At 54.4% G+C, this 15,890-nt stretch overlaps 1 protein-coding gene across 2 annotated transcripts in view; it reads left to right on the forward strand.

Moving 5' to 3' along the window:
* The first annotated feature begins 5,009 nt into the window (after positions 1-5,009).
* The window catches only part of BCR (BCR activator of RhoGEF and GTPase), a 93,783-nt gene continuing 82,902 nt past the window's right edge, over positions 5,010-15,890 (forward strand). For both annotated transcript variants that reach the window (XM_061603027.1, XM_061603028.1), the window contains exon 1: positions 5,010-6,489. In XM_061603027.1, coding sequence (XP_061459011.1) covers positions 5,022-6,489 — 1,468 coding nt within the window. In that variant the 5' untranslated portion in view covers positions 5,010-5,021. The remainder of the gene's footprint in view (positions 6,490-15,890) is intronic.

Below are 15,890 nucleotides of genomic sequence, written 5' to 3' on the forward strand. Positions count from 1 at the left end.
GGCTCTGACTGAGGGCCGGGTCTCTTGAGGCCTGGCGCTCCTCTAGGAATTGCTCAGATTCCTCCTCCTCCTTTGCCTAACGATTCCTCTGATTGCCAAGGACAGTAATTACTCCCTTTGGAAGGAGAAACGAACCTGTGGGAGGCGGAGGTGGCTCTTCCCACATGGTGATGCTGTTTTCTCTGACACTGTCAGAAATACGCTTCAATAGGAGGTGGCTCTTTCAGTGGGCAAAGGAAGAGAGCAGCAACGCAGGGCCCTGGGATGGCAGCGAGGAGGCACCGCGGAGTCCAGGGGGTTTGGCCCACTCCCTCCCAGTGAAGCAGCTTCAGGGTAGTTTTTTAAAAAACTCTTATCAGATTCTTAATATTGGGTCAGTGGGGACCCACCTAGTCCCGCCTCCTGTTCTCACAGTGGCCAGCCAGATGGCCCTGATAGGAGGAAGCCCCCAATCAGGGCCTGAGTGCCAGGGCCTAGACACTGGCACCCAGAAGCATCCGGCCTCCGACTGTTGTGTCCTTCACATAGTGCACTTTTGACTTGGGGCCTTTGCTGCCCCAGAGCGACCATCAGCTGACAGGGTTTTTCAAACAGTGTTGCATAAACTAGTGGAGGAGGAAGAGGACTCTAATGCTGCCCAAAAGGTCCTCCTTGTACCTGGGTGGTAGCGTTGGCTCGAGTCCCAGGTGAGGATCCACCAGGGAAGGCCTGTGCCTCCTGGCTCTGCTTCTGAGGGTCTCAGGGCTCTTGTTTTGCCTCCCTCCCTGTTGGGCCAGATTGACCCACTTGGATCTTTATTTCCTGAGAGGATCAAGCCCATTGTGTGTGGGGGGGGTTCCCTTTCACAGCGGGTATTTCTTGGCTGCCACGAGACGATTCTTCCCTTCACCCTCCTGCCAAGGAGAGAATGAGCAACAGGAAAGATGGCGGCTCTTCCATTTCACCTGGAGATGCAATGGGACCGAAACAAGCTTTGGAAGGGGCCTTCTCCCCTTTGCGTGGTTTGCGACGGATTCAGGAAACCCTGGCTTGCCTCTGTGTGTGTGTCACCATCAGTGATTCATAACCTGCCCATACAACTTGGGTGACGTTCCTGCTGACAAACAGCTTAGCTAGGATGAAGCACTCATCAAGCTGTGCCTGGAGGAAAGCACCCCCCCCCATTTGCTTATAGTTTCTTGATTGGATTTTAGCGTCTTGGTTTAGCTTCTTTTTCTTTGTTGTGTGGGTGTTTTATCAGGGAAGGGTTCTGCAAGAGAAACTTCCCATTTGCTCATCTCCCAGAAGCCATCAGGGGTAGAGAAGCTGTTGGCAGCAAGGTCAATTTCAGAGAAATCCTTGGTCTTGCATCCATTCCAGCTGGCAAGCCTCCCTCTTCTCCTGTTGCCGTGGTGGCCGTGCGCCTCCTCTAGGAAATTATTCATAGAAGCTGAGGTGCGGGGAAAGGTGCTCAGAGGCAATCTGAGGAAAGAAGCCGGAGCAGTCTCTGCCAGGACAAGCATTGCCCTCAATTAAGCTGGAGATCTGAACAAAGAATGCATGTGTCAGCTAGTGCAGGGGTGGGCATTTCTAAGTGATTCAAAGTAGATCAGCAAGGAATTCTAACGACCAATTATTTAACATTAGTTGCAAGAAAAGGGCTGTTTGGTTGTTGTTCTAGAAAGGGTTAATTATTATTACATTTATTTCCACCCTTGCTCCCAAAGTAGACCACCTCACTGAGATGAAGAAAGATTGGGGGCTGGGAGGGAACCCAGAGGGAATGTTTGTGAGCTCAGTTCTGGTAAAGAAAAGAAATTCCCGGCCTGAGAGGCACCTCTGCTGCTTGACTCTGAGAGTATGTTTTGCACCTGGCTCTAGGGTTTTACTTTGGATCTGAGTAAAGATCAGAGTAGATCCCGGAAGCCTGACGTCTGCTGCTCCTGAATTAGGAGAGGTAATGGAGGATCAAAGGCCAGGCACAAAACGAAGCCAGGTGAAAAATGCCATTGCCGTTCAACCGAACATCCCAAACAAAACCTCAAAACAGGTAAGGGTGGCGGGGAGGAGGGGAAGCGCTGCAAGGTGGCTTGGGGGGGTTGACTTTTGCAAAAACCATTGGCTGCTGTTTACCCAGAATGTCACTTCCAAAAGAGATCCAGACAAATCTGCCCTACCTGAACTTTTCCCCACATGGATGTAGGGCACCTTTGTCAGCCCAAGGGCCACATCACGTAGTAGCAACCTTCCAGGGGCCACATACCAGCGTGTGTGGGGAAACGTATGGGATTCTTTTATCTTTGTACAGGAGGCAACATCCCAGGGCCACAAAGGCCAGAGGCAAGCCAGAGGCATCCTCCCTGTTCCAGGGCACATGCCAGCCTCTAGGCAAAAGAACTGGAGGGAATTGTGGCCTGTGGAGTCTTCAGGGCCAGACAGAGAGGCCTGGAGGGCCACAATCCCCCCTGCCGCCCTGAGGTTCCCTACCCCAATGTAGAAAAACCTGCGTACAAAACATGCAGAACTTCAACTTTTTGCCACAAGTGGATGTCCTTCACGTTGGCATTTTAAACCTTGTCTTTTGGCTCCAAAAGAGCTGCTTGTTAGGAAGGAGCATTGCGCAGTGGCAAAAGGGCAGCGGGATACTCTTCACACATGACGCCCTGACAGTGCAGCGTCCAGAGACTGGCCCTCTGCACCTAGAATGTGAGAGCAGCTGCTCTTGCCATGTGCCTGGAGTCAGTCTGTGGGACGCCTCCGTGAAGACACCTGCCTGCTAAAAAGGAAGGTGAGGTGGCAAGGCAGGGGTCCTTTGCAACAATGGCTCACGGCCGTTTCCAGGTTGAGGGAAAGTAGCCACTGCTTCTGCCCACAAGAAAGAGTGGCAAAGATTGTGGGAGCTGGAGAAGGTGAGGCTGCCAGGAGAAACCTCGGCAAAAGGGGGCAAGTATTTAGAAGAACGCATCGACCACTCCATCAGAGTAGCTGCACAAGTGGTGTACATTAGAACATTAAACACCTATGAAAGTGGCAGGCAGGCCTACCCAGAGACAGGATCTTCACACAGTGATGCCTTTGGTGGAGTTTTGATGGGTATGTTTGGAACAGAAAACTCTGAACGAGTGTCCCAGTTCCTGGTAGTTCCCTTCCATTGCCAAGGGTTGCTCCGAGAGGGTTGGTACCTTCTGCTCATTAACATGCCCCACTGAAATGAATGGGAGCTGTGCAAGAGAAGGGTGTGTTTCAGCCGTGCTTGCTCAGGAGAACTGCCCAATTGGGGCAGATGGTCTCATCTCAAGGAGCAAACTGTCCCACTCCGCGCTTGTTTAGGAAGGAAGTGCCACTGTGCTCAGTGGGGCAACTTGCTCCGCGCCCCCCAAATCAGTGTGCATACGCTCTGGCAGCCTTAATGGTGCCTCAGGTGACACCCATCCTGATCCTGCCCATCAGAAATCCTGAGCCTGATTCATTCAAGCGAGAAAGAAGTGGCTGAACCCAGCCTGAGCTTATTGCGCACATGCTCCAGGGCAGCTGCCCTTCTCCAGTGAGATGCCTGCCTGAGAGTTCTTAGGCCAACGCCTCCTGACCTGGGTGCTTCTGTGGTGCTGAGCTCCTTTACAAAGCTCCTCCAGGGAAGAATGGAGCCACACATTGCCCACATGCATTCCACAGCTTATTTCACACTTTCATAAAAAACAATACTGACTGTGTAAACTTCTTCGAGAATGCTTTGCCAAGAGTAAGTGGTATATAAATGTGAAACAATTAAAACAAGAACAGCTTAAAAACACAACACTCACAGAAATGAAATAGGAAAACATCTCCAGAGAAGGAGCTGTGTTAAGATGCAATCCAATACATGTCTACTCAGAAGTAAGCGCCGTTGGGTTCCATGGGACTTACTCCCAGGTTCCCGTTCAGGACCCCGTTCTCCCCCAGCCCGCCCCCCCCCCGGCAGTCGGCCTCGGAATCCCAGTTGCTGGGGGCCACAAGGGGGCGCTGCCGTGGCCCTCCGGTCCCGTTTGGGGGCTTCCCATGATTGGCATGCTGGTGGCCGCTGCGAGCCGCGCAGGACGCCGGGCTAGGAGGGCCCCGCGGGAGGGCCTGCTGCTGCTGGGCCCGGGCTCTTCTGCCCCACCGCGACCCACCCGCTGCCCTGAGGGGAAGCCCACGGCAGCAGGACCTCAGTGGAAGACCCCTCCCCCGCTAGAGGGACCCCGCCTTCTGCCCCGGCGCTCCTGGCCTGCCGGGCGCCACTTTCCCCTCAGAGGAAGCTTCTGCTACGCCGGCGAGCAGATCCGCAGCGGGTAGGCCGGGAGGGGCCGATCCGCAAGTGGAGGAGGGCGGCGCGCCCGCTCAGCCAGGTGCCCCCGGCGGGCAGGGCCCCTCCGTCTCCCCCGGGCCGCGCAGAGGCGCTCGGCGGTCGAGCAGCCATCAGGCAGGCTCTCCTTCCCTCGTGGCTGGGCGAGGCGAGGCGGCCAAGCTCAGCCCGCCCGCGCCGGCGAGGCCCCTTTAAGGATCCCGCCCGCTGGCTCCGCCTCGCCTCGCCCGCCGCTCCGCCCGCCCGCCCGTCCTTCCAGCGCCGGCGGCCATCGGGAGGGAAGGAGCGCGAGCTGGGTCAGCTGGTCGTGGGCAGCCGCCAGGCGGACCGCCGAAGAAGCCAGGGCCGGCGTGGCTGGGCGCCAGCAGCATGGGCTAAGGAGGCCCCGGGCGCCGAGAGCCACAGCCAGCCAGCCAGCGAGAGAGGAAGAGCCGCCGAGAGGCGCAGAGCGGGACACCCCATCGCCGGGCGCCTCGGGCAGCCAGCCGGCCGCGCGTCCCCTGCCCCGGCAAGTCGTCCCTTTGTTCTTTCCTTCGCCGCCCGGAGGGGGCGGCGGCGGCTCCCGCGGGGCGCCGGCGATGGGCAGCGGGGCGAGGGAGCCAACGGCTGACGTAGCAGCAGCACCGCCGCCGCGGCCGGGGAGCCCTGCCCGCCGCCCGTGCACGCCGCCCTGATCCCCTTGCGGTGCCGGGCCGGCGCGGGCGGGCCGCCGGGCTCTGCCATGGTGGACCCGGTGGGCTTCGCCGAGGCGTGGCGCGCCCAGTTCGCCGACTCGGAGCCGCCCCAGATGGCGCTGCGCTCGGTGGGCGACATCGAGGCGGAGCTGGAGCGCTGCAAGGCGTCCATCCGCCGCCTGGAGCTGGAGGTGAACAAGGAGCGCTTCCGCATGATCTACCTGCAGACGCTGCTGGCCAAGGAGAAGAAAAGCTACGACCGGCAGCGCTGGGGCTTCGAGCGCGCCTTGCGCGGGGCCCGCGACGAGGGCGGCGCAGAGGAGCGAGAGGCGGCGGAGGCAGAGCCGCCCGGCCCGACCCGGCCCCCGAGCACGACCACGCCGCCGCCAAGCGACAAGCCCCACCGGCCGCGGCCGGCCGCCCTCCGCAAGTGCTCGGCGCAGAGCGACGGCTCGGAGGCGGACAGCCCTCAGCCAGGCGACGGCAAACAGGCGAGAGAGGCGGCATTGGGGGGCTCCCCGGCAAAGGCTCGGCTGGCTCCCAGCAGCGGCCGCCGCCGCCGCCTGCTGAGCCTCTCCTCGGAGAGGGACGCGGGCGTCTCGGAGGCGGGGGGCGGCCCCGCAGCCAGCACGGTGGCAGCGCTGCGCTGCAGCTTCGAGCGGCTGAAGGCGCCCGCGGCGGCGGGGGACGGCAAGGAGGCGCCGGCCTCGCCGTCGGAGAAGCCCTTCTACGTCAACCTGGAGTACCACCACGAGAGGGGCCTGGTGAAGGTCAACGACAAGGAGGTCTCGGACCGGATCAGCTCGCTGGGCAGCCAAGCCATGCAGCTGGAGGCGCGCAAGAAGGTGCCGCTGCCGCTGCGGGGCCGCCCGGCTGAGGACGGCGACTACGAGGATGCGGAGCTGAACCCGCGTTTCCTCAGGGAGAACCTGTTGGACGGCAACGGGGGCGCCCGGCCGGCCTGGCCGGCGGCGGCCCCGGACTTCCAGCCCTACCAGAGCGTCTACGTGGGCAGCATGATGGCGGCGCTGACCGCGGGGGGCGACGGCGGGGAGACGGACAGGGCCGCCCCGCCGCTCCTGCGCGGCCACTCGGCTGCCCCCGTCGAGGCGGAGAAGCCGCGCACCTGGCCGCGCCGCTCCTACTCGCCGCGCAGCTTCGAGGACATCGGTGGTGGCTACACGCCCGACTGCAGCTCCAACGAGAACCTCACGTCGAGCGAGGAGGACTTCTCCTCGGGCCAGTCCAGCCACGTGTCGCCCAGCCCCACCGCCGGCCGCCTCTACGGGCGCGACAAGAGCCGCTCCCCGTCGCAGAACTCTCAGCAGTCCTTCGACAGCAGCGGCAGCCCCCCGACTCCCCAGCCCCAGAAGCGGCACCGGCAACAGCAAGGGGCCGCCTCCGAAGCCACTGGCGTGGGCGCCCGGAAGAGCGGGCAGACCTGGTCCGGTGAGGGGGACTCGCACGCCGCCGGCAGAGCCTCCCTGGACAGCTGCTTCCACGTCGGAGATGCAGGTGGGTGGCCGCCTCTCCCCCCCGTCTCCCCCCCCCGCATCTGGCGGCTACTGGGCAGGCTGCCTGACCAGGTACCTGTGCCATGGCCCCTTTGGGGGGAGTGCCCTGGTGCCCACCCGCCGGAAAGGCAGGGATCAAGCGTGTGTGTGGGGGTCCTCTTCTTGTTTTGCTGCTCCCTTTTAGATACTATGTCAGAAGGCTGTGGGGACCCCCCCCCCAATTTGGCCCCAGCCCTTTTCCTCTCTGTGCCTTGCGGGCGGGGGTCTGGTCTCCCACTCTGCATGGCTTTGTCCGCTGGGGATGCCCCGAGGTAGGAGCTCCCCTCCCCTGCCTGCTCTTCCCTGCCTGCTCCCCTCCTGCCCCCCAAGGCCCCGGCCATCTGGTCCACTGCCCTGGGGAACTTCCACCCAAGTGGATCAGCATCAGGAACTGCTTGACCCTGTCCCTTGGGGGGGGTGTTGGGACCCAAAGAGCCTTGGCTCCAGGGCCAGGGTGCCCTGAAAGTCCAATGGGGTTCTGCTTCGTTGGGCCGGACTTGGGCCTGGTGTGTCTTCTGAATTTGGAAGGAGCCATCATGAACTAACGCGGGCTGTTTGGATGTCGTCTTTGTGTTGCCTTGGAGGTGTTGGCGGAGCAGGGCTTGGCTTGCGTGGTCCCTGGCTCGCCTCCTGCAACTTGCCTTGCGGGGGGTTGCCCCTGCTGTGGCTCTGCCCGCTTGATGCCCTTGGTGCTGGTTTCCATGTGTGGTGGGCTCGTACTGGCTGTGGCCACTGGACCATCCAGGCCAGTGCTGCTAACACTGACTGGCAGTGACTCTGTTGAATGTGGGAAGATGCCTTGTACTGAATCTGGCCATTGGCCCATCTGGCTCAGTATTGCCTGCACTGACTGGCAGCAGTTCACCAAGGTCTCAGGCAGAGGACATTATTATTATTATTATTTATTACATTTGTATACTGCCCCGTAGCCGAAGCTCTCTGGGCAGTTTACAACAATTAAAAACATTGAAAACAAATATACAAATTTAAAAACACCAAAAAAACCCCACAATTTAACATTCCCAGCCACACCTGCAGATGCACTGACCCGGCATCTTCCGTGTGCCAAGCAGGGCTTCAGCTACAGTTGCTCCTTCCTCGTGCATTGTGTTGTGAGGCAAGGGCCAGGTTTTGCCTGTGGTTCATCTGTGCTGTCCAGTGATGGGCAGGCAGGTGTGCACTGGCGGCATTCCAGTGGGAAGTGCTTGGGGGCCAGCGAGCTCTGCTTCCCTAACTGGCTGCCCTCCGGCTGTTTGGGGTCTGGCCTCCCATCAGCTCAGCCAGCCATGCCACTGAAGGGAGCTTTCGCCCCAAACAGCTGGCGGACACCGGCTGGGGAAGGCTGCTCTAGTCCCTTGCCCTCCCATGTTGGATCCTGCCTGGGTGACTTTTCCGGAGGGTGCCAGCCCATCACCCTTGAGATCGGCCGGGCTGGGGGAGGCGTCCAGACAAGCCTCGTTCGTGGGCCTTCGCCTCTTGTGTTTGCTGCTCCTCCGCTGTCTTGTGGTTCGGGAGTGGGCCTTCATGGCCAAAAGTTTGTGTGGGTCCAGCAGGCAGATGCCAGGCTTGATTGACAATGAGGCCAACTGAGGAGCTCTGTGTACATTTGTAACAAAACCACAGTCTGTGGCTCCTCTGTTCCAGTTCTGAGGGGGTGGCCAGTGACTGCTTCTGCTTAAATTTGCCCCAGCGGCAGCATGCCACTTGGCCCTTGCCTAGAGAGTGGTAGCTGGCAGTGCAGAACAGGTCTAGCAAAGGAGAGTGATAGCTGAAAGTGCAGGGCATGTCTAGCAAAGGCCTTGAAGAATTATTAATGCTCTTCCAGTGCGTAGCCTTCAGGCAGCTTACAGCCTTGCAGTTTCAATATATGCAATGCCAATTCAATTCCAAGTCTGAAATCTTAGCAAGGGCTTGGGTTATGGGGACAGTATAGCAAGGGGTGGGAGACTGAACACATCATTCAGTTGCATACAGACAATCTTTCTGAGATGAGAGGCATTCTGTATCTCTTCTGTAATCTTCCATACTTGTCGATGCTGGAGGTGCTGAGTGGGGAGGCCTTGAGGAATGGCCATAAAGATGCCTGCCTCCTCCTCTTAGGAGGCGAACCCCTCCCCCTTATCTTGGTCACTCTGAGTCAATATTTTAATAAGGGATTGAGTCTGACATCTGCAAACAACCAAATTCCTGCCTGCGAGAGGGCAGCTCCTGGGCCTGAAGAGGAGGGTCGAAGCAGGGAGATTGTTTTTAATTCTCTTGAGTTCATTGGAGCTTTTTTTGGGGGGGGGTCCTTCTGCCATTCTACTTTTGTTAATATTTAAAAGCAAGCAGAAGTCAGAGGCTCCTTTTCCTGCTTCTCATTTTTCCCAAGCTTGAATGTGGGTTGCAATTATTTGGTGAGGATTTCATTCCACCCCCCACCCCGAGTTTCACCTCTCTGGGAATCCCCCCTCGCCCTGCTTGGGTTCTAAGCTGCCTTTGGCACATGGCCAGGCTCCTTATCCTCAAAATGACCTCCCCTCCCTCCTCTCCTCTCTCCCACTTCCCAGATTAGAGAGCCCACCATGTGTGTGTGTGTGTGTTTGTGGGGGGGGGCAAGCTGGTGCTGAAACGCGGGTCTGATCGGAATTGCAGGGCCATCTGTCTCGTGATGCTCTTTAGATGTCCGGGCAGCCTCAGCGTGCTTGCTGTTTTCTGGACAGGAACGATAGGAAAGGGAGGAGAGAGAGGCAGCCCAGGCCTGCGCTGGAGGGCAGAGTCAGCGGGCTGTGCTGCTGTTGCGCAAAGGCAGGTGCCTTGTAAATGTGTCCCCCCCCCGCCAAAAAACCCAGCTTTTGCTGTAATAGCAGATGGAACCCTCAGAAGGTGATGCACCAGCCTTTGTGTTCCAGCAAGTCCACAACTCTGATCCTTCTGTGTGTGTGTGTAGCGTGCACTGCGCAGGCATGTGCAGGGAGATCTACATCTCTCCATCCCACATTTGTGGCAATGCGAGGACATGTCTTCCTGGAGTATGTTGCCCACTGAGGTGAGCAAAGAAATACCTGGGCCCAAGGACGGATTGAATGGGATCTACATGGGGGGAGAAAACAACCCCACCCCATCCAGGAAAACCTGGAGTTGAGATGCCCCCAGGTCCTCAAGCACCCTGCCCCAAAACGGAGAGGTTTTCAGCCAGATTCCAGTATTCCAAAAAGGTGGGATTCAAGGAGGGCTTTTAAAAAATGAACGTCTGACCAGCACCTCCTTCACGCTTGGTCCTCTCATTGCAAGGCATTCAACCCCCCTTCCCCACCCAGCCAGCTCCCCTCAAGCAGCTTTTATAAGGCAGGAAGTGCAAGGGTTAAGTGTCTCCATGGTTGAGTGCACCTCCCCACAGGCCTCACTCCTCCAAGAATCTGTCCACATTCTCCTCAGATTGCACAAATATCCATCAGAACTGGACAAGCAGGTGCTGAAGTGACATCAGCTGGACCTGCCACACAGACGCAAGCATCTCTGCGAGTGACTGGTAAACTGGTCTCAGGGAGTCATCGAGGGGTCTTGAGCGTCCCCTCGGGGGCCAAGATGTGAGCAGGCCTCAAGAAGTTCTACTGGACAACCCTGTCCAGATGCAACGGGACAGAGAACAAAGGCTCCCCCCCCCAGAATAATGCCCCTGGTGGTCTCAGTCCCCTCTTTCCCAAGCCCCCTCCCATTGTTGCACCCTCTTTATCTTCTCAAGGTTTTCCAGGGGCCCATTTGGCTCTATTGGATTGGCAAGGGAGGCAGTTGCAGGAAAATCCCCAAGACCCAGCAGGAAACTCCTGGGATCCATCCGTCTCATAGGGTGGGGGCCATCTTAATGGGTCCTCCAGCCTTGCAGGATTCAAGAGCCCCCCAAAACCCAACTCTGCCAGATTGTGATCTGCAGCGGGCACCTGTTCCTGTACAATACAGGACTCTGTCCCTGGCCAAGCTGGGGGGACAGCTAAGAGCTGATCTGGGAGCGGTGGACGAGGCAGTGTGGTAGAGTCCTGCTGGAGGACTTTACCACCGCAGAATACCTGGGGTGGGGGTGAGAGGAGGTTGTTTGAAAGGCACCCCCAACTCTGGTTCTCCCTGCATGCGGGAATGGGCATTGCAGAAGAAGCTTTGGAGACTACAGATGTAAAATTTCCAGGAATGTTGAATCCACAGGGAAAATTGTTACCGGTACTCATTTTCCTGTCCTATTCACTGAGGTTTTTTTTGGGGGGGGGGGAACCACAAATGAAAAATATGCCGTATTAATTTTTTTAGCACCTTTGTTACTTTAGGAACATAACGTATATATTGTGTAACTTGGTTTGCCATTAAATTATCATGTTTGGTATATTAAAAGTACAGTTTATTCAGAGACTAATTACAAGTTGAATTTACTTATATACATTTTTGTTACAAATGGAGCGACAGGCTGCAGAACTGTGAGGAGCCTCCCGTCTCTTTCGTTTTGCCAGTTTGTGAGGAGCAGGCAAAAAACAAAACAGGAGAAAACCATCAGTGTTACAGAAAAAAACAACGTTTTGAATCCTGGAAGTTATTTTCTCTCCCCCAGGCCTCTACAGTGTCAGGCAGACGCCATGCACTCGTGTCCACAGGAAGCGCTGAGGAAAAGGGGTGTGTGGGGACCAAGACTCGGAATAGGCCATTTCCGGAGCTGTGGCTCTTGGTTTCTGTTTCTTCAAATTTACCATCGTATTTATCATAGACTTTTAAAAACAGAAGGTTTGCCTGGATTGAAACAAGCTTCTGTACCCTTTCACATGTCGGAGTGCAATTTTTTGGGGGAAAGGGCCCCCCATTTTTCTGTGTCCCTCCCCCCCATGTCTCTCAGCGAGACTCCCCTCCGTCTCTCAGAGACTCTTCCCTCTTCTGAGCTCTGGGCTTGGCTGCTTGCTCCTCCTCTTCCTCCCCAAGCTTCAGTGATACACCCAAATTGAGATGTGAGGGGTGGGTGGCATTATTTTTCTCATTGCATTTCAAATTATGCCTGGTTGGGGGGGTGCTCTGTGGTGTGCAAAATGTAAACAAATCCTTCAAGATCAAAGCTTTGCTTAACACTTTGCCGGGCGTTCTCTACTTTGTTTTGCATTAGGGTCCATCAGATGCTAATGCCTTTGGACCCCAAGCCTGGGGGCTGAAGCTTTGGCCTTGGATCATGTGGGGTGCAGTATGATTGCCGCTGGGATGCTGCTCGCACCTCCCATTAATGCTTAGAGATGTGTCCCCCCTGAATTGCATATTCCTCCAATCATCTGGGACAGGAGTGGGGAGCCTTGGAGACAATGAGTCCTGGTCTGCTGGCCAGCAGCGGGTAGGGCTGGAGCCCAGAGCAGGCATTGCCAGCCCCCCCAACTCATCACCCCCATCACCTCACTTGCGGAAGAACCTCCCACTTGTGTGGACAGGAGGCTTTCCTCCCAGTACAGATAGCAGGCACTGGAGGCCCGTTCTGGATTGGGATGCTTCTGTGGTGGTGATGGTGGTGGGTTTAACCCTTTGCCCCCTGCTGTGGTTGCAGTAGGCCCCTTTCATTGCCAAAAAGGGATCCATGCATTCTAACAGATCTTTTTTGGCAAAGCAAATTGTGTGTGTGGCAGTCCGCATTGGGTCAGCAGCGGAGGAGAAGGGTTGATTTATTTACATGATTACTAAAATGATTGTGATTATGATTTATTAAATTTATATGTTGCCCTTCCTCCCAGAAGGAGTCCAGGGCGGCAAACAAAACACTAAAAACATTCTAAAACATTTTAAAAACAGACTTTAAAATATATTAAAAGAAAACAGCTTAAAAATAGCTTTAAAAATATCTTAAAAAGCAATTCCAACACAGACACAGGCTGGGATAATGTTTCCACTTAAAAGCCTTGTTGAAAGAGGAAAGTCTTCAGCAGGTGCTGAAAAGATTACAGAGATGGCACCTGTCTAATATTAATGTGCCATTTATCACACAGATCCTCAGGTGGTTTACACATCTATGCAATTAAAGCATTAAAATATAAATTAGAAGTCTGATAAAAACATTCTTCCATTTTTACAACAATCCAGTCGATTGTTGTCTAGGGATGGGGCCTGCCTCAAACATCTCCTGCTGGCTGCCACTGATCCAGAAGCGGGTAGATCATGCCTGCCTTCTCCAGTGCGGCACCCTCCAAATACTTCTGGCTGCAGTTCCCAGCCGGCACAGCCACTGGGGAAGGACGATATGGAGGGGCCTGAGTGCCTCTCTAAGGAAGGGGCATTGGCAAGACCTTTATTGCAAAGTATCATATATAAACACTTCCAAAATATCCAGACCCTGAGTAAGAGGTCTTCAGTTGAAGTGTGGTGGTGGCATCGTCGTCATTCCAGGGTCCTCGTTCTTCCCTTGTTTATTACAGACCTACCACAATCTTGCCTGTTTGCACCCGCCTGTCCTCCTCCTCACTCCTGGCAATCTGGCACTCAGGTGGCTCTGACAGGCCTCACGCTCAGATCCTGCCTCCTGGCTCATTTTCCAGAATCTCCTGACCTTTCATCTTGACCTTGCATTGACTCTGGGTTGAGGTTGTTGCCATCTCTCCTGGGCTGGTTCCACAGCTTTCCAGTGGACGGATGGTTGGAGGTGGGAGGTTGATTCTGTTTGTCTCCTCACTTCCTTGCAGGACTGATGGTGGCATGATGGTAGTGAGGCATAGTATTTATGCGGAGAGCCTCTTTGAATGTGTTCAGTGGTCTGCAATAATTGTGCAGGTTCATGCAAAACAATCAAAGCAGCAGATTTTCTGCAATAGGCATTTATTTAGTTCTCAGGGTAGAGCAGTTCTGTACATGTTTACTCAGCAGTCGGTCCTGCTGTGTTCAGTGGAGGGTGCGTCAGATTGCAGGTTGATCTTCCTTGATGCAGAACTTGGTGGGTAGCATTGCAGATGGGTGCCTTAGATCCGGGTGGGCAGAAGGAAGGCCACTGCGTGATTTGAAGGATCGCCAAGGAATCTTGGCTCCCAGTTGTTTCACAACAACAAAGTGATTCTCTCTTCCTCCCTCTTCCCCTGGCATTGATATTGCTGAAATGAAGACCGCTGTCTGGAATTGTTAATCAGGAGTGGCTTTTTTGTGCAGAAGGACTGTGAGCTCAGTTTAGTTCTGGTATCCCAAACAAAGTCCTGGGCTCAGGATTCTTTAGTTTTCAGTAGGTATCTTTTTTTGCACTTGGCCCCAGTCGGTGGATCTTGGGGTTCTGGTAGTAAATGGTGGTGCTGCCACTGGCGGCTGCCAGGTTGATGTTGATCCATGGCAGGGCCTTTCCATTGGTGGCTCCCCACTTGTGGAATGCCCCCCCTGGTGAGGTGCGTCTGTCTCATCGTTTACCTTCAGGAGGAATTTAAAAACATTCCTGTTTACCCAGGCGTTGGGTGTCTGAAAGGCACACTGTTCCTGGCAACCCTGAAACGGTTGGCGGAGATAATGTTTTTAACTATTTTTAGAATGCTTTTTAATTTTTAAAATAATTATTATTATTATTATGTTTGCCACCTGGGACTCCTGCAGGAGGAAGGATGCGGAACTAAATGGAATAAATAATTATAATCATTCAGCCATTCCTGCAAGCCTGAAGCCTGCCTGCCCTCCCTTCCTGTAGGTGACTGCAGACAGCTGCTTGCCTGGTTTGATGGAGAATCTGAGGAAGAGAATCCCTTTGTTATCCGCTCCTGAATCTCTTGGCTTAATTGGGGAACTGAACTGGTAATGAAACGTCACCTTGCTAGGAGTAGTTTGAGGGGCTCCTGCTTCCCAAAACGGCTGTTGGGAAGGGGAGAGTCAGTAGGGATGGCAGGGGTTCATCTGCAGCCTCTTTACAGCCTGCGGAATGCTGATGAGCTGAGGAGAGCTCTCAGAGCTGTCATAGGGACAGTGGTGGTTGGTGGCTCCGTGTCAGAAGGGAAGTAGAATCTACTCCGGGTTTTAGTCTGAACTTTCAAGGATCTGTCCATGGTTCTGACCCCAAACACCTTGAAGCGCCTTGGACAGCTCCATGTAAGTTAGAACTAAAACCTAGAGTGGAGTCCACTGCCTTACCGATGTGGAGCCAGCAGCCAGCACTGAATAGGAGGCAGATGCTCCCTTGGCCTGTCTGCAGTTTCCAGTAGGGCTCAGTTGATTGACTAAGTGTGCCAGTTGTCATTGGTTGGTTAACCAATTACATCTGCATACATTTGCAATAGGAGAAAGCTGTAGCTTTGAAGAAGTGCGTTCCCCCTCCTATTTTAGAAAATGCCACTGCAGGCACACCCTTCCAAGAGGCTTCCCTTCCTCAGAGCGTGTGTGTATGAGAGAGAGATCTATGGAAGTGCTTTGCATGCAGGAGGTCCCAGGTCCCCATCTCCAGGGAGGGCTAGGGGAGACTCCCTGCCTGAAACCCTGCAGAGCCGCCCCTGCCAGCCCGTGTAGACAGTACTAGATGGACCAGTGGGTCTTACTCCATATAGGGCAGCTTCCTATGCGCCTGCAGCCCTTACAAATTAGTTTTGTTTTGTTTTTTATTTTACTAATATTCAGACGAATCTCATTTGTTACAGCGTTATTGGTAAGCCTTGAACAGCCTGGTACAGCTAATTGAGGGCCTTCTGTCCCATTCACCCTGGTGGGCCACGACGTTACCTATGCTGTATTGTTTTACCATAATGGTTCCATCAGTCATCCTGAATGTGCCAAAATATTGTAACTCCACCGCCTTTCCATCTCTTCCTATCAGATACGAGATGACATTTATCCTTTGGCTTATGAAGTAGCTTTGCCTTCTTTGCTTCTCAGATAGAGTTAGCTTGGCCATTGTGGCAAATTCCCCCAGTTTGTCATACCACTCTTTACAAATATTGTTGTTTTGTGTTGCATGTACTAGAGCAATTCCTCAAAACGTGCTTAATGAATGGATGTGGCCCCCTTTTTAAAAATATTATTTATTTATTTATTAGATTTTTATACCGCCCCATAGCCGAAGCTCTCTGGGTGGTTCACAACATATAAACATCCAATACAATTAAAACATTATTAAACAACTAAAAATGCAGAAAAATTATACCAGAAACCAAAACTTAATTAAACACATAGACAAGTACAAAACTCAATACTAAAATATTAACTGTTAAAAAAGTATTAAACTGGTAAAGATGTTAAGATGTTAAATATTAAAATAATTATATATTAAATGTTAAAATGCCTGGGAGAAGAGGAAGGTTTTTACCTGACGCCGAAAAGATAGTAACGTTGGTGCCAGGCGTACCTCATCAGGGAGAGAATTCCATAGTTCGGGGGCCACCACTGAAAAGGCCCTTTTTCTCGTTGTGATCTTCCGGGCTT

Source organism: Rhineura floridana, chromosome 19, assembly GCF_030035675.1.
Source record: "Rhineura floridana isolate rRhiFlo1 chromosome 19, rRhiFlo1.hap2, whole genome shotgun sequence".
Taxonomy (NCBI): Eukaryota; Metazoa; Chordata; class Lepidosauria; order Squamata; family Rhineuridae; genus Rhineura; species Rhineura floridana.